The sequence below is a fragment of the Sander vitreus genome, chromosome 12 (assembly GCF_031162955.1).
Source record: "Sander vitreus isolate 19-12246 chromosome 12, sanVit1, whole genome shotgun sequence".
Classification (NCBI taxonomy): domain Eukaryota; kingdom Metazoa; phylum Chordata; class Actinopteri; order Perciformes; family Percidae; genus Sander; species Sander vitreus.
The window spans coordinates 11,984,844-12,006,485 of record NC_135866.1 but is presented as its reverse complement, the minus strand read 5'-3'; the positions used below and the strand labels follow the sequence as shown (position 1 = coordinate 12,006,485).

The window sequence follows — 21,642 nt, the reverse complement described above, 5'->3', positions numbered from 1 at the left end:
CTAATTTTTTTTTTTTTTTTTAACATTATGCCCATATTTATCATTTAAATGTATTTGTAGTAGCTGTTAATATCATTTAAATACGTCCGATTTGCTGCAAACGGACAATTGTTTTCGAAGTCGTTTATAGGCTATACTCATTAATTGGTCATCTGCCCATTAACAGCTGCAATCCTAAATGAGTCTAGTATTTGCCCAATTTAAACTAATGTGCGCGCTCGTCGCTGCGCAAACAAGCACTGAAGTAGTCAATAAGAGCCTGCAAGGAAGAAACAGTGTTATGCAAACATTTCACAACAAACTCAACGTCACTGTAAATTCGGCAACATTTTATTTAGAGAAAATGTAACAAAATATTTGCGATAAAAAAAAAAAAAAGAATAAAGTCCGTTCAAATAACAAAGAAAAATTCAGGAAATGTTTAAGTTGTCGAGAAGAGCACAGCGTCGTCTCAAATGACAGGCTTCAAGCTTCAAAGTGGCGGAAAGCTCTCTACAGTCACTTGACATCTGTCTGAGCTACTTTACACCCGCGCAATAACCCTAAACTTAGACTTCTGAGGTGACCACACAAAACGGTAATGGGCTTCAGACACTTCCACAGGACGCTCAGAGAGGCTCTTTTCCATATTTATGAGGGGCTACATCTGACCATTTCAAGTGTAAACAACATACTACTCTAGTATTTGTTATAGTATATAGTAATCATCTTGGTCCTGCTTGTTTTTTTAAGCACTCGTTTCCATAAATAACTTAAAAACACAAAAGTCTCATACAGACAACGGTGTATGTAAAAAAAATAAAAAATGCTCAGAGTCAAATACTGTTAAACATTCACACAAGCATTTAATAAGTTTCACAGTTGATAGTGAAACAAATGCTGAATGAAAATATGCATAAAGTGACACTTGGGACTCGAAAAATGCAAATTTTGAGGATACTTTCTCAGAAACTATCACATGATGGATTGGTGAGTAGATGTAACTTTACAGGACATCTTTCACCTGATTGTCCTTTTCTTAGTGCAGTCTCAAATGTGTTCAGCACCTCCACCGTGCCTGGGGATCAGTAACAAATGTACTTTTCCATTTTATGCTACTATATTTCTTGCATTGCATTTCCATTACTTCTACTTTAGTGAATAATGTGAGTAGGTTTTCCAGTCGGAAGCTTCACCAATTGCTGATGAGTCCATGCCTGGTCACTGCTGTATACAGGAGCAAGTTTGTTTTTTGGACTTTAATTTCCTAACTCGTGTTTTCCCTCTTCTTCCAGTCAGCCCACGAAGTGCAATCATCCGTTCATTTGGTGCTTTAGGCTATTCATGACAGGAGTGGCTGGAACTTAACTCCACCTGTTCTCACCACATGCTGACATAGCATGGTGTTGTTGTAACTGAGGAAATTGCGTCACAAAATGCTGAATTCATTCATTTACTGCAGCACTTACAACACCATAGCACCATTTCCTGACGTGCATGAAGCGGCCTCCAGTTGGTTGGTGTATGAGCACATACAGTATAGTGTTTCCCTTATTGGGCTTGGCATCTCCTGATCAGTGCATATGTTGCGCTGTGTTAAGTGCTACACAGAAACAAATTCATGAACATACATAGCAGTCCAGCACTTGTATATTCACATTCTGCAAAAGTCCTGACTGTTCCAGCCAGAAATCTTAAGAGCAAGACAGAGACAGTAATAAAGAATGTTGTGTGAAGAGCAAAGGGCCTGTATGATGCTTTAACTAATCTAGGTCCCTCTTCACTCGTACAAAAACAAAAAGGCTGAAGAGATGATTAATCTCACTGAAAATCTTGAGAAGTTTATTGTCTAGCTGGTTGTGTCTGTAGAGTGTTTGAGGATTCTCTGCTGGCAGCTGACCTCCCCCGTCTCTGTATCACCAATGTCTAGGTCTGGCTGATCCTCTACTGTTGCTGCCGTCGCCACCGCTTCCTCTGTTGCTGCTCCCTCTGACACACCTGCACAGCAGGAGCACGCCTGGACAACAAAGACAAAATGAGAAGGTGAGAGGAGACGTAGAAAAAGTTGTGCATTTGAGAAACAATGAGAAAGACGGGGGTGTACAACTTTGGCTTTTTTCTTCTTCTTTTTTTCCAAGAAACATCTCAAGCCAAAAAACCAAACAAAAACAAATATTATCCAAATGCTATAACAGATTAACTCTGACCAGCGTACATGTACTTAGAAAAATAGTGTTTATTAAAAAACAACATCTTCAAATTACTTTCACCAGTTTGATATAATCTAATGTATCTAACGAACTGTTATAAAGAAAAATGTCAACCATTTAAAATTGATAAACAAGATAAAACATGAGTGTAAAACCATCTGGACTAAAACCCTGATTTTGCACATATTTTACTTTGAAGCCTAACTAAATTGAAATTAATTGAATGGCATGGAATAAATAAAGATTCATTCTACCTTGATGTCTATTGCCTTGGGCAGACATCCCTTCTTGAACCAGGGGTAGACCTCCACCAGCTCCTTCTGATGCTCCTCTGAAAAGTGTGGCTGGTTCTTCTGCAGCAGCCTCAGCTTCTCTCGGTCCTGTCTGAGAACTCTCTGGATGTCACTGCAGATACAGCAAAAACACAAACACAGCCACATTCAATCCTCTACCCAACAGTCGGTATCTGACAAACCTTTATGAGGCCGGGGTTTGCTAAATAAGTGGGTTGGATGATATATTCCTAATGTTGGAGAATCATTAACGGTGAAAACAACATAGCTTTGCTTTTTGTAATTATCTCGAGCTATTGAAGTGTTTGCAACTGAAACCTTTGTTTACCATATACAACCAAGTCCACAGTCTAATTCAACGTCAGGTACCTCCTACCTAATGACTCTGTGTTAATGTAAGTGTGCCATCTAGTGGTCCCAGCAACAATCCTGCTAAGAGTTCCTGATTCTATTTCTATTTCCTAACCCTTTTTCCTATTTCATGTGCTGTCCCTCACAAACGAGGCAATGCAACTGCAAGGGAATACCAACAGTTAAACAACACATGCTTAACAACAGTTTTGGCCACTTACACAGCACAGAAATGGTGTGCAGGAGTATGTGATGGTCCTATGACAGCTTGAGTAAAAAGGGCTTATTGGTATATTTAGTGGTGCTGCCTGAAGACAGCAAAACACTCACTTTGAGATGTGTGAGCAGCCAGAAAACAGACAACAGCACTGAGAAGAGCTATGGTAGGAGGAGATACACGTATCTAGTGACTTATAAACTGCTGATGCTGATAAACTCTCGCCTTCAAAGACAGCATCAACTGGCCTGTAAGTTATGCTTAAGTTATCTCTAATTCAACATATAGTGAGCAGTCCCAGCGGGTCCTGCAGTACATACTTGATGAAGTGTTCGCTCTGGTCCATCTCCACGGCTGGTCCCTCGCTGCCGTTCAGGTGATCTTTGACTTTCTGGCTGTTCTGGGACGAGTCCACGCTGCCAAAGTATTGACTACTGTTGTTGCTTCCTGAGAACACCCAAAGAGCACAGTATTAATACTTTTGAAACAAAGATTTTTTTACTACAAAAAGACTATCATTAAAGGGCATATGCCAGTGGTTGCTGGTAAGCTTCTCATTTTTTTTACACTGCACTACAGCTTATGTACATACTTCTGAATTCATAGAATCCCTGTGTTTGATCTGGTAACCAATTTTTGTACGTGCTTCCATCTGTAAATCTTTTGATATGGGATGTATATTAACAAACATATTGCTACTTGTATTCAGTGTTTCCTGCTCATTTATCCTTGAGAATGTGTGAAGCTGAACTTATCTCATCATAGCCATAAGATTGAAACTTAGGTGCAGACCTTTTCCACTGCCAGAGGTCCCACTGGCTGACGTCCTGCTCTTAGATGTCCCGCTGGCTGAAGTTCTACAGCCGTTGGACCCTGAGCCCATGGACCCCGAGGTGGCTGAGCCAGTGCCTGAGCATGAGTCCTCGTCAGGAATTATGTCCAACATGCCGCTGGACAAAGAGTTGGTGTCACTGTTGTTCCCGTCGCCATGTAAATTTTCCTACAAAAACATTAAAGAGATACTATTTAAGAAGAGCTTGACTTCATAGCTTTGGTCAGCACACTGTAGTATTTCCTCCTTATCCTGCATCTTTACGATACAGGCAGGTGCAGTATCATTGGCTGTGTTATTAATAAAATTAAAAAATGCTTTTCATAAGTCATGAAACTGTAAGCTATGATTGACATATGGAATCGGGTAAGAATGGGATTGGAGAAGTGTGGAGGTTTGCTGCAAGCCCTTAGCCTAGAGTACACTTTATCCCAAGAATGCTCATAGACACGGGGCGAGCCCTCGCAATTCAAGGGTCCAGGTGGACCAAGGAGACTGAGAGATGGCTAAAGGGTGTAAAGGATAATAATATAATGGGTTAACACCCTGGGCCACATTTCACGTCTAGACTGACTGTGAATAATGTGGAGGAATCACTGTGATGATGGCATTAAATCGTGAAAGGCAGAGACACATATGAATGAATGTCTCCGAGGAACATGCCACAGCCTACCAACTGGAGTTCAAACAACCCACAATGATAAAGTTCAGCAGGGCATTGACATTTTATCCTGACAGTTTAAGAATGTTACAGGTAAAGAATATCAGTCATAGGGAATGGGACTAAAAGGAGAGAAAAAGAAAAGCAGGAAAGCAAACAAAAAGAGGTTTATTACCTTGTTTACCTGCTTCAGCTCCCTCTCCTTGGCCTGGTTGCCACTTGCTCTTTTCTCCCTTTCGGCCGCATTATTCCCTTGTCCTCCAGAGGAGAGCACTGTGCTGTCCTGCCGGTCCACAGACAGCTCCAACTCCAGGAGGTTGAGGGGTGAGCTGCACCGAGACTGAAATAGGGGTGGGGACGCCTGGCCTCCATCTCCTCCAGACTGTGGCGTAGAGGAGCGAGACTGGCCCTCCACCACGGGGGCCTTTGAGTTTTCCAAGGATGGAGGGAAGTAGAACGCCGGGGTCAGGCAGCCTGCTTGAAGAGCAAAGTGGTTCTGGGTGCTGAACTGGTTCTGAACACTGAAGGAAGGTGGATCTGTGAAGGACCCTTGGCCTGGAGAGGCAGCCTGGCCAAAAGGCTGCAATTGGGTGGGGAAGCCACCAGTGACTGTGTGGTACACTGGCTGTGGAGGTGGCAGTCCGGGGGCCATTGAAGGGTAGGGCATGGGCAGCATTAGAGCCACAATGGGGGTGACCATGGGGGTGGTGTAGGGAGCAGGATGGATGGATGGGGGACAGGGAGGGGACTGGGTGCCCTGATTGTGCCCAAAGCCTTGTAGAGTGGCGTCTGTGTGAGGAGGTAGGGAACTGGCTCCGGGGTAAACCTGGAGCGGGTAGCCTGGCACCACGGAGGGATAGGCCATGGGAAAAGTTGACTGTGAGGTGTCAGAGCGAGACCAAGAGGTCGGGTTAAGGCCGAGGTTTAGAAGAGGAGGCCGCAGATGTTGTCTGTGATGGGACACTGTGCTATCTGAGGACTCCATTTGCTTCGCTCGCTTTGACTTGGTCTTTTTATTTCGTGCATCTCGCCGCGCAGTGGGCAGTACACTCGGTCCATCCTCATTGTAGGATCGAGCAGCAGGTACAGCTAGAGATTAGAGAGGATTAAAAAAAGAGTTTGTTGAGTAATTTGTGAATTTCACGAAAGTAATTATTATTGAAAACTTTACAATTTGCCAGTAAAAGGCAAGTATGAGGTAACAATTACAGTAGAGATGCACCGACAGACCGGCCGGTGACCGGAATTGGCCGGTTTTCACGTGCTCGGCCATGACCGGCGACCGGCAGGTCAGTCTGACATATGCCGATTTCATGCCGGTCAATGCTACAATTAACGGACAACATAAGTTATACAAGTTACAGTTCTCAAGGACGCACGCACACACGGACGCGACAGAACGGTCTCTTTTTCCTTTCTCTCAACTTTTCCGCCGTGTGTTGCACGTGTCCGCGCTATTCTCGCACATGTAGGGAACCTCGTGGATTAACCTGCAACATGTCAGCTGTTTGGAAATTCTTCAGTGTGTGTGCAGAAGATAACACGTTTGCAATATGCAACACCTGCAAGGAAAAAGTAGGGCGTGGCGGGACGACACCAAAAACCAAAATCACATTTTTTTAGTTGGATATTGGATGTGAAAAGAAGGAAATGGTTCTAACATTGCACTTTAGATGTGTGTGAATTTCCCACACCAGGAGTACTTTATATAGTTCTATTTTATAGTGATCCATTATCTGTTCAAAACATGTTCTATGTTCTGTGCTAAATGTTCTATTAAAGAAAAGATAGAAAATAAATATTTGTGTGTGCTGTAAAGTGGTTAGAAAAATGAAATCCGAATCGGCTAAAATCGGAATCGGTCTAGAAAGTTGTAATCAGTGCATCTCTAAATTACAGAGTAAGAGGAAAATTCCAACTAATTAAAACCTGGGTCTTATTTTTGGCCATCATTGCTAGCGTTTATAATAACACTGTACTCAACTAAGGATTTGCAGAGGTCTGAGAACACAGTGACATCCCTACAACAAAGTCCACTGGGGCAAAAACATAAGCCGTCAGAGAGATCCAGCAATTAACTTGGGGAGTAAAATATTAGAGGGACAGACAAAAATAACACCCAAGTTGTAATAAACTGCCATTATCCTTTAAAGGCTTTTGAAATTATGTGTCAGTATGGTGGTCAGAGGTACCATCGCTGGCGATCTGTTCTCTCTGACGCTCCAGGTACTGAGAGCAGTTTTCTTTGAGTGCTGTGAGTCCTTGATGCTCCCTGAAGCGATACAGAAAGGTCTGCTCCTCCTTCTGGGTATGGGCTGCCAAAACCTGTTTGGTCAACCCAAGTTTTTTCTTATAGGGCTCCCTCTCCTGACTGGGAGGTAAAACAACAGAAAGAGTAGCCCCGGAGTTCTGGCTGGATTCTACAGTCTCTCCTGTTCCTTGGACATCCCCTATGATATCTGTAAGTCAGAGGGTGACAGCAGAGAAAGGACTTTAACATACTCTAAAGCAATGAAAGGTGGAGTTTTATGTAATACAACAGTTTAGCATTGGCAGTGACAATGACAAAAGCAGTGTTGATCAAGCATTGTAGTGGCTTGAATTGGAACATTGGACACCAATGAAAAAACGGCTTTAAAACAAAATGGAAAAAAGTGTGAACCCCACAGATATTCACTTACATACTTCCATCATGATAACATGCAACTACATATACACACATAGGACACAGAGAAAGAAGCGTGTACACATACTGTACAGATGTAAAGTTGGATTTACAGTGCTATTTTCCTGATATCTTCTGTGTCTGCATATTTGTCACACTTAGTAGTTTTGAATCTTCCAAAAAATAAGATGATGCTTCTAATCTATAACTGTGTCTGAGCGGAGCAAAGAAGAGTGGGCTTAAATTCCCCACAAGACTGACGTTAAACATTTACATTTCAAATATGTACACTTAATGCAGTTATTGCTGCTAATTATGTTTCAAATGGCCAATACCTTTTTAAATGGGTGTTTTTTTGGTTAACTTCTTTTCCTTAAGTAATTACATAATAAGCTATGTTACAGTTCTTTAACTTTCTAATAGTAGATTTTATCTGAAGATCGGATATCTTTGTATGATAAATATGTAACACTAGATTCCCCTAGTGTTACATATTTATCATACCTACATTTGCTTCCTACCTGATTCTGAATCAGGTAGGAAGCAAATACTTTTTCACGGAACTGTACCTGAGTCTGGTCGAAGTTTCTTGTCCCCAACCTGCACTATGGTGCTACTGTAGCTACACTGGCTGGTTATGGACACCACGCTTTCGGTTTTGTTAGGTACAGGTAGGGGCAATGAAGTGCCCACTACCGCTGTTGCTGCGTCACTGGACTTTTTGTCTTGATCATCCAATGCGGAGAGCACAGAGTGATCCTTCAACAAGGCTGGTTCTGCCAAAGAGAACAGAGAACGAGATATACTGAAAAGGAACTGGCATTGTAGAGTTTGAGAGAAGAGTTTAAAAGGAGAGGCCGTAGCTTTGTCTGATTAGGTGACAATAAGTGTCTAAGTAAGTGTATAAGTGCTATAATAAATATTGGTAGGATCTGAATTGGGGACACATACCTTCAGACACCTGCATGCTGTTAGGTTCTTTCTGTTGGTCCTCATCTGAGTTAGAGGACGTGGTGTTAGAGGAAGATTGGCACTTCCTCTTCATTGTGATGGGAACATTACAGCCCTCCAAGTACCTACAGGAATCATAACAACACATCATTATCAACTAGCTATCTGCAAGAGTAGCTAGTTGATTTTTGTAGCATTTCAATTATTTTATATGGCTTGTATTTACCATACTAAGTATGTGTTACAAGTTGGATAACCTATACAATTTAATTGTACAAGGCTTGGTTCAAATTGCACCCTACACAAGATCACAACTACCACATATTTTTTTCATTTATTTGCTTATAGTGTACATGTGTATTTATGCTCTTATCTATTTATTATCTCATGTTTTTATGTGTTTTGTGCGAATGTGTATGTGTTGGCTACATGTTGTGAACCAAATTGCCACTTGGGGACATTAAAGACATTTCAACTTCAACCATTCTTCAAAATCATGTCTATCTCTGTACCTGACAACACTGTCCAGACAGCTGATCTGCTGGTAGGAGTAGACAGTCGGATCATTGAAGGCTGTCTCTTCCTGGGAAGAGGACCTACTCTCCTCCATAATGGCCTCTGTCTCCTTCCAGTTGAGGGGAGCTGCTGAGTTTTTGGGCCGCACCACCGCTGAGCTCTTTTGTACAGACTCTACTGGAAAAAAGCCAGAAGTTAGGGATAACTCCAGGATGGGGTCAATTTCACAACAAATATAAATGACATTTTCTCCAACAACTTTGTTACTGTCTCTGGCTCAGACACTTTCTCAACTATTTAAACATAAATGTGCAGGTAGTTATGAATGGACTTACTGCCATTGCTTTTCTTGATGTCTGGTCTGGTTGTCTGCTGCTCCTGGCTCTTCTGAAGATGTATTCCTTTACAGATTTCCTGAAACGTTCGCTGTGAAATAGAGACACAAGACTCAAGAGTCAAGAGTCATCTGATTTCAAATATGTTGGTAGGACATTTTGCTAAAACTTTTCAATCCAAAAATAAAGGAATATGGAATTAATTGGCCAACTTGGTTACATTCATTCCCATAAATATTAATAAATATTAAACTTCGGGCTAAAGTGGTTTTATCCTCCCATTCAGTTGAAGAACAATCAAGTCATGGACAGTTATTGTGCATAAGTTCAACAACCCAGTATCTGCTATTGCCATATCATCCTGTAGCAGGACCACATGGGCTAAAACACACTGTACTAAACTTCACTCACCGGTCTGGCTTTGCCGTTCACTTCCTCCTCCTCTTGTTGGATCTTGCTCCCACTGCCGTTGTTGAGGCTCTCGCTAGAGGAGCTCATGCCCACAGGGTGGTCATTTCTGTTCACACCACTGTAGCCACTGGACCCACTGTTACGGACCGGCTGAAAAAAAGTTGTTTTACAATTTCCAACCTGTTTTTTATTTTTATATTTTTATTTTTTTAAGTAAGATGTTGCTCTTATCCCTTAGCTATATATTAGCATGTGCATTTCTTTACATTTATTACATCGATGCTAGCTACTTTGATGGCTTAAATAAACTACCCCTTCGTCTATAATCAATACTATGTATCATTTGTTCTCCTTTCTCATCTCTCACCTGTAGCAGGAGCCGATGGATCTGCTCAGTAATGTCCTGGATGTCAGAGTCCATGGTCTTCATCTCCTGGACAGTGGAGACTGGGGCTGCAAAAACATCTTCATTCACGGGGCCCCTGGTAAAAACACATGGTTGATAAATGTCTATCTACAGTATAATAAACTGTGAAATTCATATCTATTCAAAGAGTGGCTTATTGACAGCCACTATAACAGACAGTATATCAGCAAGATAGTAATACTCACACGCGCACTTTGTGTCTTCCGATAACGAAGGAGACCTTGTGGCTCCAGGGGTTGACGAAACTGGACCAGCTGGTGTCAAGAACGATGTATTCCCCATTTTGCGCACAGAACCGGATGGACGAGTGGTCAAATGGTTGTCCTGCGAATTGAAGAACTGCGGAGAAAGCCCAAATAACATAGTCAGATCATGATAGGGACAGATTTCCTGTGCAGACATGGGCAATTCTGAAATCTACTTAATTCTAAGGACTCACTCTTTCTGTGAATGGCCAACATAACCGGTCGGTCATTGGGATGCAGATGGAGGAGGAATGGTGTGCCAATCAGGTCTTGGGGGAGGTACCCGAGGAGAGGAACCGCCCTGATTTACACAAAACACATGACAACTCGCTCGGTTAGTTGGCAAGCAAAAGCACCAATTCTATTATCCTGTGATAGGTGAAAATTTTTTTTAGTTCAAAAGTAAATCATCCCACAATGACTTACCTCTCATCCACATCCTGAAACACACAACTCGGTGTGTGTGTGGTGGTGAAGATGCGTTTGTCTGTTGGAATTCTGGGTGCTTCAAAAGTAAAAGAAAAGATTTCTTAAGTACTTGACCGAATCTGGCAATTTTAGGTTAGGGTTAGGGTTTATTAGTCCAATATACAGTACAGTATAGTGATTGAGCAGTATGGTGCAAAGATGAACAGCAATTTCACAGTGTCAAGATTAATGAGGACCTCCAATAAATAAACACATATTGTTCTCACCATCATAACCAGAGTGAACTATCTCAGCCAGCAGGAGGCAGCAGAACTGGTCTTCAGCATGTACTGTGTCTTGGACCTTCATCCGGTAGGGTGTCATGCGGAATGGATAGTACTGCAGATTGCCCTCACACTTATTACCACCACTAGAAATGTGTTAGAAGAAAAGATACATAACAATTAGGATTTTTGTTCCATTGAAGTACAAGTTTTCACAAAGAATTCCTGCCTGGGCTTGTGGATTTTTAAGTTATTGAAAACAAGGGGGCAGTTCTTAGCTATGTTTCCATTCATATCTGTGTAAAATTAATGAGAGTGGTGTGTGATCTCAAGTGTGATGACGTTTAATTTCCATCAGAATAAGATTAAAGGTCTGGCAAGATAAAGTCAATGGAAGGTCCAAACAAGTAAGGTAGGTGTGTGTGTGTGTGGCCTGGAAAAAGCATGTAATGCTGTAATTCACAATATGATGTCACAAACTAATTAATAAACATCTAGAGAGGAATGACAGTATGAATAAAAACTGCAAACAGGTATGAGCAGCAGATGGCCCACCGCCGTGATCAAACCAACACACACCCACCTGATACGACAGAAGAAGGACTTCTCCTGCATGCAGTCAGGCGGAGATGCTTCTGATAACAGGAAAAATAAATGTTTTAAATAATTTAAAAGCAACAAGATCCAACCGAATGCTAATCGGGGTCTAGGCTCCAGCAGGTGACCTAGCAACCTTCAGCTCTGCACTTAAATGCAATGTATTTAAACAGAGTCTAGGCTTAATTTAGTGTGCAAGACAAAATATATCAATGCATATAGGGGACAAATCACAACAGATAAAGTGCAGCTCTGGGTCGGATTTAAGGTTACGGACCAACAAGCCAATCTGGGCACTCTCAGTTAAACTGGAGAGGAGATAATGAGTTCTCCCCATTCAGTGACTCATTTTACTTTAGCACCTGAGGCAGCTCAGTCTGTTCTATCCAACTTCAGTTTTTTTGAATTAATAAAGTCAGGTCAAATTGAACTTAATGCACCATGATGATGGCAGCCTGTGCTTCATTGACTTGTCATCAAGCAGACTGGCTATCTAGGGATCTCATTCAGTCATTTATATCTCCAATTCATATTTTATGTACGCAAAGTACTTTAAAAATTGACAGTGTGAATGATCATCCCTTTCACAGTCATCTTCCTTAACCACTACTATGATCTATCTCGAGTATTATTGATACTGCATCTGAAGAGAGCCTTGCAGCTGTTATATATGTACCTGCTCCAGTGCACATGCTCCAGGAGGGCAGGCGGTAGGGCGCTGTGAAGCTGTAGAAGACACTAACATCCTGGGGCATCACAAACTCCACAAACTTGCTTTTCTTGAAAACTTCTCTTTTGCAGTTGAGGATGGAGGCAGCTAGATCAGAAATGTAGACTATCCTTCCTGTAACGAGAGACACTGCTACTGCAAAAAAGACCTGTTGAGGAGACAAAATCCAAATGGTGGGATAAATGATGAAACCTGTACCCAACTGCTCAAACACAATCAGTAAAACCTTCACACCAGTATTTTCAACTAAAAGAGATTTTAATATTTGTATTAGTTTAAAGATAATTCCGTGACTCACGTTGTTTCTGAGGGTGTATTCAGAAGTAATGCTGTCTATCTCCTCTATCGTATACGAGGATACATCCAGGACTGAAGGTTGACTGTGATTGGTCATCAACAGCTGGTAATACTCCTCATTGGCTGCAACACACACACACACACACATAGTGATTTTATTAAAGTCTGGTCACAACATATTATACAATACAGAATAGATGGGTAACAAAAAGATGATCGATTCATACTGAAGTCACAGACATTTTTTAATGATGAGAAAAGCCTCAGCGCTATGCTAAAATGCGTCATATTCCGTAACAACCAAACTGACTGCACTGTTGAACCTCTGCCCACTTATTGTTTATATCTGTAAACATTTAGGCAGGGTAGATATTAAGCTTCTACAGACCATTACCCATAGACCTGCCTACACAATGTTCTCTCCTCCACAAAGTTTTGCCTTTATTTCTTTTTTTGGATCTCATTTAGCTACTATGCTTCCTGATTTCCAAAGAAAAGACATTCTTGTGTACAAACAGCTACATTCGTAAATGTACTTATTGGTGTGGAGTGAATTATTAAACTATAGACAGCTTAAACAAAAAAATAGGAACAGGCCCTTAATATAAGCTATGTAGAGATTGGCAGCAACACACAAGACAGGAGCAGAGAGAAGACAGAGATATTAATGCACTTTACCTTCCACTTGTTTGACGCAGCGCAGTGCGTACTTGAGGGTGTTCAATGTGGATGACTTGCTATTGTGTCTCTTCTCAGTGGGCAGGTAAAGCTTCAGCTCTTTCAGAGTTTTAATCATCTCCTTCTGGGTCTTGGCTTTGGCGGACTCCTGACTACTGCAAGTTGCACAAACACACACAGCGGCAAGTCAGATATTGCAAAAAGAAAACCATTTCATTAAAAATTAAAAACATTGTTCTGTGAAGTGTTTTCAGTGTTACAGCGGTGGTTGGTGCTCTGACCTGCAGCCGCTGGTTGAAGGGTTATCCTGCTCTGAGCTTAGCAGACTGAAGGCGTTTGAGCTGCTGGGAGGAGACGGACTGTGAGAGTTCGAGCTGTTGGGAAGAGAAGAACAACTTAACATTTTGGAACAAATAAAGATTACACCAATCACCTCAAAGAGAGACACAAACAGAGAGAAAGAGACTCGCAACTGATTCTAATTCAGTCAGACTGATTTTAATTCCTCCTTCACTAAATTAAAGTTGAACAAAAATCCATATTGGTAATCAAACAGAAGACGGATTGGATACAAAAGCCCCTTCTCAACCAGTTGAGACACCCGTCGTTAAGGTGCTCAAGTTACCTTATAATAAAAAATAAAAAAAAAACATACTCAATCTCACAATATGGCTAAGTAAGCCCAAAATAGATAAGCCAAATTCTGCCTTTGTGAAAGTGAATTGAGAACAGTGTGGACGCAGCTTCATTCTCATTTAGCAGCCAGGCTACAAAAGAAAGTCTGAGGTCTGAGGTCCGTCTCACTTCCATGTGGACCTTTCCTGCTGTAGCTACACAGCACAAGCACCAATACTGCAAGAATTAGGGGCCTAGAAAAAGACTTTACCTTAATCATCTTACTTTTCTGAATGTAAATAATGTTATCAGTCTTTAATTATTTCAGCATAGTACTAACTTCAGCATCTGTTCAGCTTGCACACTGTAATAGGCAGCAGCTGAATTTGTTGGTATTTGTTTCCCAAAAAAGAAAAGCAATCCAAAGGCTCTAGAATATCAGTAACTAAAATTGTTAATGCACAGAAAGCCACCCATTGTTTAACCATTTCAATTCTGTGTATCATGTGGTAGTAATACACCGCAGTTTGATTCAAACTGAAGGTAGGCAGTCAACTGAACTGTGTGTATGTAGTCCACTGTATTAGCTGACAAGCTTAATTTAAAACTAATAACAGCTCTAAGAGCTACAACTCAGGTTACTATAATCTGCTTACCTGCCTTAGAATAGAGAACACCTATACAAATAGCCTCTCTATGCACCAACAGCTATCTAATTCTTTCAAATATAGCCTTCAGTGCTAAGTGTTCAGTGGGCTAATTCGCATGTTGGCAAGCAAAGGGGAGTGGTAAAAAAAAAAGAAAAAGTAATGGATTTAAAAGGTAAAGTAAGGTAAGACAGACAGAGCTGAAAGTGAGAAGGAATGAACCATAGGAAAGAACATTCAAGCTTGCAACTCTGCTTCCTCCGCCCAGTGACAAACAGAGATAAACATTGCATTGCCATGGCAATAACGAGGAGTTGGAAAGCATGACACAGCCCGTCTGGTTTTGAGAGAAAGCCAGCCTCCCAGATGACGTCAATCTGGTCTTCCTTACTTGCAGCAACAGACCCGCTCTGGTTGTCTCGAGGGCAGACTGCATAGTGTCTGAAACTACTTTTTAAATCACACTGTGGTCACTTCCAGGCAGAATTTTGGAAATGTTATATCATTATGATTCAACCAAATGCCTGTGTAGTAGGGCTCATTTGCTGTACAGACTCAGAGCAAAGAAGCTGGCTAAACATGTTTAATTCTGTCACCTACAAGTCTTCAAACAGGTAGGCTTAATCATAGATATAACATGTTCAATATCTATGGGCTCAACAGGCTGAGTAAAGTAAAAAAGTGTGTGGTAGAGCTGAGCAACATGGTTAAAATAACAGTTAGACATTAGTCAACGCCGACAAACACATCCGGTGCTTATAGCTGCATTCATTAGGTCAAGACTGTGGTGGCAGAAGGCAAAGCGGACATTATTTTGTATGCCTAAAAGACATGAGTCTATATGAATATGTCAAAGTTAACTATAAGGGCAAAAGGAAGAGAAGTGAAGTCCAGCATAATTTGTCAGCTATGACCCTTTTTGTGAGCCATAACAGCTGTGATTTGTATTATTGGTTGCTTCTATCTTTTACACTGACCTATTGGTAGATGCTATGGCTTAAAAATGTAACAGTATAGGTACTGCATCGCAATCAATGCATATTTCCCTGCATATTTAATGTTTTATACGGCATGTGCATGCAAATGTGCTTTACGATAGGGTGGCTGAAACAGCAAGCATCATTTTACATGCAGCTGTTTTGACAACGAGGGCAGTACTCAGCTTACAAAACAGCTTTCCTGTGTAAGCCTTTTCATTTGAAAGAGTAACCTTCACCCCATTTCACATCTCCTGCTGCCGACTCCTCACTCTTCAGAGTTTTTAAAAAGTTCAGCTCAAGAGTGTTTTATTTAAAAAAAGAATCCCTACTTTGATTTACTGTCACCAAAGAAGGTCAGAGAGTGCTGACTAGACCAAACATCAGTGGATACAGAGGATTCCTTCACAGTAAACACAGAGGTGCTATCCTGCTAACAAGAACAGTAGCTCTAGTTTCTCTCTCCCTCTTTTCTTCACTATCACAGTAAGCATGTCAGAAAAATAAACAGGTCTACTGATGGCTTCATCATTCCCACAACTACCACTGACCTCTTGTTGCTTTCAGAAGATTCCAGCAGTGCTGAGTCTTTACTGGTGCCATTGGAGCTGCTCATCGACGAATGGTCGTGGCTCCCGTTGTCATGACTATTGTTGCCGTGGCTTTCATTGCCCTGTGACTCGGTTCCACTCGCACTGGACCCACTGCTCTTCATCTCCACGTCCTCCTTGGGGAGCGGTACGGAGCGGGAGGTCTTGCGATGCTTGGGCGGCGAGGCGGGAGGGTCCTGACCACTGCTGTCGCTGCCCTCTGAGGGGAGGCCTAAATCAGGCCCACTTTGGCTATAGCCACCCATCCGGTGCAGCTGTGCCATGGCGCTGCACCCTGAGGCCCCCCTTGGCATGGAGCTGCATGAGACTCCTTTCTGGTCCTCCAGAACCGAGAAGTGATAGGGCTTGGAGGCTGAATCTTCCGACATCAGGAGGAGTGCTGTCCTGGGCTTGTTCTGGGTTAGTTGTAATTGGATGATAAAAGAACACAATCACCCCATTTTCACAAGGGTGTCGCCGGAGAGAATGAAAGAGGACACGGATTGATCTGTTGAGAGAAGATTACACGTTAGAAATGAAGTAACGCTTGTCTATTGCAAATTATGCATATTTAGTATTTCATATTTGGAAAACCAATGATTGAGTAGACATATGGTGGAATCCTATGACTGCAACGGATCATTACCCTAGTTAATCAGTGTTCAAGTGGACAAAAACTAAAACAAATCACCTATGTCAAGTAAGTTTCAAGTCTCTGCAAGACCATTTCAATGCCATACTGATATGAACTGAAATCAGTGGCCATCTAGACAACAGGAACTCAAATAAACGTTCATCAATACTCCTTCAAAAAGGTGTGCGTTTGTCTTTCATCTGATATAATAACAAAGCACAAAGCAGGGTTAAAACCCTCACCTCTGAAGAGCCCTGCAGGAGCTTCTCGATGTACAGTCAAAAATAAAAAGCTCCCTTGTACAGACTGTGTGGCCTTTAAGAACAGTCGGTCTGTCCCATCTGAGCCCTCCAATCCTTTCAAAGCATCATCCACCCTGGGACACTTAAAACACTAGACAGCGTTGATCTGAATGCCACCAAAGGTTGCTGACCAACAGTGTGGCCCAGTTTTCTGTGGCTTTTAACACTGCCCTGTACAAAACCAGTGTCATCTCAGATAATGATGCTATATAAATACCAAAGTTAAAGAGCTGACTGCCAATGTGCCTGATATTCAGAAAGCCCAAGAATGAAAGTATTAGGTGAGCATTTCCACTTTGATGAGATACTGACAGACAGTGACTAGCGATACATGTTTATACTTTTTGTTGCACTTAAGTTTTTTTTTTAAAGTAAATGCATGTTTTTGTTTTGGCAACATTGTTTAATGCCAATAAAAATGCACTGAATTGAAGTTGAACTGAGTTAAAAGAGAAAGAGTAAATAAGTGAGTCAGTAAAGAAAATACAAAACAAGGTAGAGAGATGTAAAAAGACAAAAAGAGAATAGAGATTTGTGCTGCTGCAGACCTACAGGTACGGGATGCAAGCACTCTGAATGGACAATTACATATTTAGCTTAGCACCACTGACATATTTATGAGATACTTTATTGTACAGACCCACTTCATTTCCCCGTTACAGAAACAGAGAACTTTAATCAAAATAGCAGTCGCTCAAATTCTTACTTGATTAAAAGATCATTAATAAGAACAATCAATAAACAGCATAAAATAAAGGTCACTAACAGTATTTAATATATTTACTGTGTGCTAAGTTGTTTACTATTGCTGATGATAGCCTATAAATGTCAAATCCACCTCTGCAGTAAGGGTTACCTCAGACTACTTCAATATCTGTGATCTCTTTTTTTCTAGTCATTAACTGAATCTATTTCATCCTGTTGAGCTGCTGCAGGGAAGGAATTGGAGGAGAGTAATGTAGATTTCCTATGACGTGTCCACCAATTTTGAAAATTAGAATGATCTCACAGGGAACTTGATGCCATAGGTCTAGGAAGCGGTTGTATCCTACATTGAGGTGGGTACAACGTGCAACAGGTGGCTAGCATGGCAAGATGACAAACATAACACAATTACAGGTTATATGGTACTCCTCTTGGGCCCTTTCAGTCATTTTAATGCAATCAAAAAATCATTCTGGGCTATCAAAGGCTGACCTGTTGGGTACATGTTGCCCACTTGGCCTTTTTGAATCTTACGGGACTTTAAGGGAGGTAATTTAAAAGAAATTTACTTTTTCATGTAAAAAGTATGCAACACTCCATTCAGACTGATGGCTTAAACCATTACAGTTAAGCTTGTAATCAGGGTTGGAAATTAAAATTTGATTATGTTTTGATGATTCTTAGGTTTAGCCACCGATGCAGTGGTGAACGCAGTTTTTTAAACTGGTGGAAAGAGAGATTCCTTCCTCTGTCTCATCGTTATTTTCCCACTTGCTGCTGTTCAAGTTTTTCAAAGATAAAGTTTGGCACAATGTTCCACAAACTGTTTGGATTTTTCAAAAATCTTTTAATCCAGTTGATTTTTAATATCTCATTGAAGAGTGAGAAGTCAATTACCGATAAACCCCCCTCCTCAATTTTATTAGTCAAGATGTTTTTCCTAATTTTATGGGGCTTCTTCCTCCATATAAAGTTATAGAATAGTTTGTCTAGAGTGGCACATTGTAGCATAGATATTTCAATTGAAGTAAATAAATATGCTGCTCGTGAGAGACTTTCTGCTTTAGAAAGAAGAACCCTGCCATACATAGATAAGTCTTCTGCAAGCCAAGGATCAAACTTTTTATTAATAGAGTCGTGTAGTAAAGATATGTTACTCTCTGTCATCAATTTGTGATTATGACTGATTTTTATTCCAAGATAAGTTACTAAATTATTTATATTTATGCCACGTACTTGACCCAAATGTTTATTTTTAAGAGAAAACAGCTCACATTTTGAAAGATTTAGATTCAAGCCTGAGCTTTCAGAAAATTGGTTTACAACATTTAGTGCAACTCCTATTTGGGATTCTTTTTTTTTTTTAGAAACAGGGTTGTGTCATCAGCCAGCTGTGAAATTTTTATTTCTCTTTCATTTAATGTAATTCCTTTGAATGTACTCTTGTGAATTAAATCACAGAGAATTTGAGCTACAATCAAAAATAGAAGAGGCGAGGTGGGGCAGCCTTGGCAGATACCTTTGTTTATGTAAAATCTGGGTGAGGTTCCATTAGCCAATTTAACACAACTGTTTCCTCCCATGTACAGAGTTTTAACAGCATTAATCAAATTCTTACCAAAATTTAAAAAGTTTAAAAAGGTGTCAAAAATAAATGTGTGGCTTACGGTGTCAAAGGCTTTTTGAAAGTCTAAGAATAAAATAAGGTGTTCATCATCTAGAAAGTCTTTGTATTCAATCAGATCTAAAACTAGGCGAATGTTATTGGCTATGTGACGGTTTTTCATGAAACCAGATTGGCATTCATCAATTAAAGTGTGTAATTTAGATTTGAGACGTTTTGCTAAGATAGATGCTAGAATCTTATAGTCATTATTTAGCAATGTAATGGGACGCCAATTTTCAATTAATAGAGGGTCTTTGTGGGGTTTTGGGATAAGTGTTATGACACCTTGCCTCAGAGAAGGAGGAAGCTCCCCTCTGTCAAGAGATTCTTTGAAGACAGCTAAAAGAAATGTACCTAGTGACTCAGAGAAACATTTATACATCTCAGAGGTCAGACCATCACAGCCTGGTGATTTATTGTTCTTTAATTGAGTTATTCCCCATATAATCTCCTCAAGACTTATGTCCTGACAGCAGATTGTATTATATTCTGCATCCACACATTTAGGTGAGTTAATCAAGCTAAAGATTTCCTTTGGATCTTTGAGTTTAATATCTCTCGAGTAAAGTTTTTCATAAAAAGCCCTTATAAAGTTTGATATCTCTTTACTGTCCTCGCTAATCTTTTCCCCAATGTCAAGTTTTCTTATAGAATTGATTTCATTTCTTCTTTTTTCCATGTTAAAGAAATATCTACCGTTTTTCCTCACCCTGTTCCATCCAATTCCTACGTGACCTTATAAAAGCTCCTTTTGCTTTGTTCTCATATAAAATGTCTAGTTGGTTTTGTAAGTCTAATAAGGTATTATTATCTTCTTGGCTCAAATGCTCTTTTTCAGTAAGTTTGTTAATATTGTTGATTAGCGAGTATGTTACATTTTTCTTTTTTTGTGCCAATATCTTGCCATAACCCGAGCAGACGCCTCTAATTTTATATTTGAGAAGTTCCCACGATGTCCCAAAATGATTCCCTTTTCTAGCAGCCTCCCACTGTTCTGAGATAAGTAGTTATATTTTAATTTTTAGCTCTTCATGAAATAGTAGAGAATTATTTAATTTCCAGTAACCGCTAGAGAATCTCCCTCTTTGTTCATTGCTAACCTGAATAGCTAAAGAAATGGCATTATGGTCTGTCAGAACAGCAGGAGAAACAGTGCATGACTCAATGGAGGGCTCTAAATCAGCCGAAATCAACCAAAAATCTATCCTGGATTGTAGCGTATGGTGACTATTGCTCCAAGTGTATGTTTTCAACAATGTATTTGTTTCCCTCCATATATCAATTAGATCCAGCCTTTTCGTAAAGTCAATTAGTTTTTTTGAATTTAGAGTTAGTTTTGACGGGCACCTGTCTAATTGGTTATCCATAACCATATTAAAGTCACCACCCAAAATGACTTTAGCTACAGGATATTTAGACATCAACTCATTTAATACAGAGTCCAACTCTTCCAATAATTTCGAATTTTGTGAGTGTGAGCAGTACCCATAGATATTGCCTAAAATAAAATAAAAAAGCATCTTCCAAACATGTTATAATAACCATCGGTATCCCTTACGGTATTAAGAACCTTTCCTTTAAATTTATGAGTGATGGTAGCAACCCCTGCTGAGTGGTTGGATCCGTGCGTCAACCAAATGTCCTCTCCCCATTGACTCTTCCATAACTTTTCGTCCTCGGGTGGTATAGCCATACAAGGGTTACTTCCGCACCGCTGTCATGTGGGCAGAGGCAGGGCTATTGGCCTGCAGTAGTCTACTGACCGGGATTCAGTCACACTGACACAGTTATGCAACTTTCACGCACTGACACAGTTACGCAACTTTCACGTTCATAGGCTAGAGTATTTTACATCGTTTAGAGCACAGCGCGTTAACGGTGATGTTATCTTCATTTGTCGCATTTTAAAACATCTGTATCGCACAGCAACACCTACATTGCACCTAAATTGCATGTTATAACATGTTACATAAGTAAAATTCCACCAACCTCACAAAAGGCAAATCCTCTACCGATCCCGCTGTCTTCGTGAAATAAAAGCCTTGTTATTAGAGCTCTTTATGGTCCCGACTAGAGGAAGTGTACTGTGCGGCCATAGAGTGAGCGACACTGCTCTTGCCCGTTCAGTTTCCCAAATACGTAACTCTGCCCTGGATCTCCAGAGTGACCTGATTTCGAGCCGCTCCTCCTGCATCTCTTCGCCCATTGGTCCAGAGAACAGTTTATCTGTACCTCACAGCGCTGTGAACCAATAGGCGCTGCCCTCCCCCACGAGGGCGGATACGTGACTGCTGCTCCGCACTGCTACTGGTCTCTAGTGCTGTCATTATTTTTACATAAGATGTCACCGCTTTCACGTGGAAACCCACGGCTACCACCCTCGTGTCAGAGGCAAAAGCAAATCACTACTATGCAGCTG

The 21,642-nt window shown here is 40.8% G+C and overlaps 1 protein-coding gene across 5 annotated transcripts; it reads right to left on the bottom strand.

Annotated features, from left to right (window-relative positions):
* Positions 1-825: 825 nt before the first annotated feature.
* Positions 826-21,384, bottom strand: per2 (period circadian clock 2). Of its 5 annotated transcripts, none has more exons than XM_078263821.1 (23): positions 21,213-21,384; positions 15,878-16,424; positions 13,369-13,461; positions 13,088-13,242; positions 12,411-12,532; positions 12,059-12,260; positions 11,369-11,420; positions 10,789-10,931; positions 10,520-10,598; positions 10,288-10,394; positions 10,034-10,187; positions 9,789-9,903; positions 9,422-9,571; positions 9,011-9,101; positions 8,672-8,852; positions 8,160-8,284; positions 7,778-7,984; positions 6,736-7,002; positions 4,728-5,632; positions 3,843-4,050; positions 3,371-3,497; positions 2,444-2,594; positions 826-1,996 (listed from the first exon to the last, which is right to left on the bottom strand). In XM_078263821.1, exons 2-23 carry the CDS (start codon positions 16,303-16,305, stop codon positions 1,829-1,831), a joined length of 4,230 nt encoding a protein of 1,409 aa, XP_078119947.1. In that variant the 5' UTR covers positions 16,306-16,424; positions 21,213-21,384; the 3' UTR covers positions 826-1,828. The 5 variants fall into 5 exon arrangements, with proteins under 5 accessions (XP_078119947.1, XP_078119949.1, XP_078119945.1 ...); XM_078263823.1 differs by having other exon boundaries at positions 8,672-8,849; XM_078263819.1 differs by having other exon boundaries at positions 4,719-5,632; positions 21,213-21,383.
* Positions 21,385-21,642: the final 258 nt, after the last annotated feature.

Coding starts and splice junctions, on each gene's coding strand:
- per2 (XM_078263819.1), bottom strand. CDS start 16,305: ATGTCGGAAGATTCAGCCTCCAAGCCCTATCACTTCTCGGTTCTGGAG. Junction 3,498..3,842: donor GACCTCTGGCAGTGGAAAAG/GTCTGCACCTAA, acceptor GGGTGTTCTCAG/GAAGCAACAACAGTAGTCAA. Junction 2,595..3,370: donor CAGAGCGAACACTTCATCAA/GTATGTACTGCA, acceptor CTGTATCTGCAG/TGACATCCAGAGAGTTCTCA.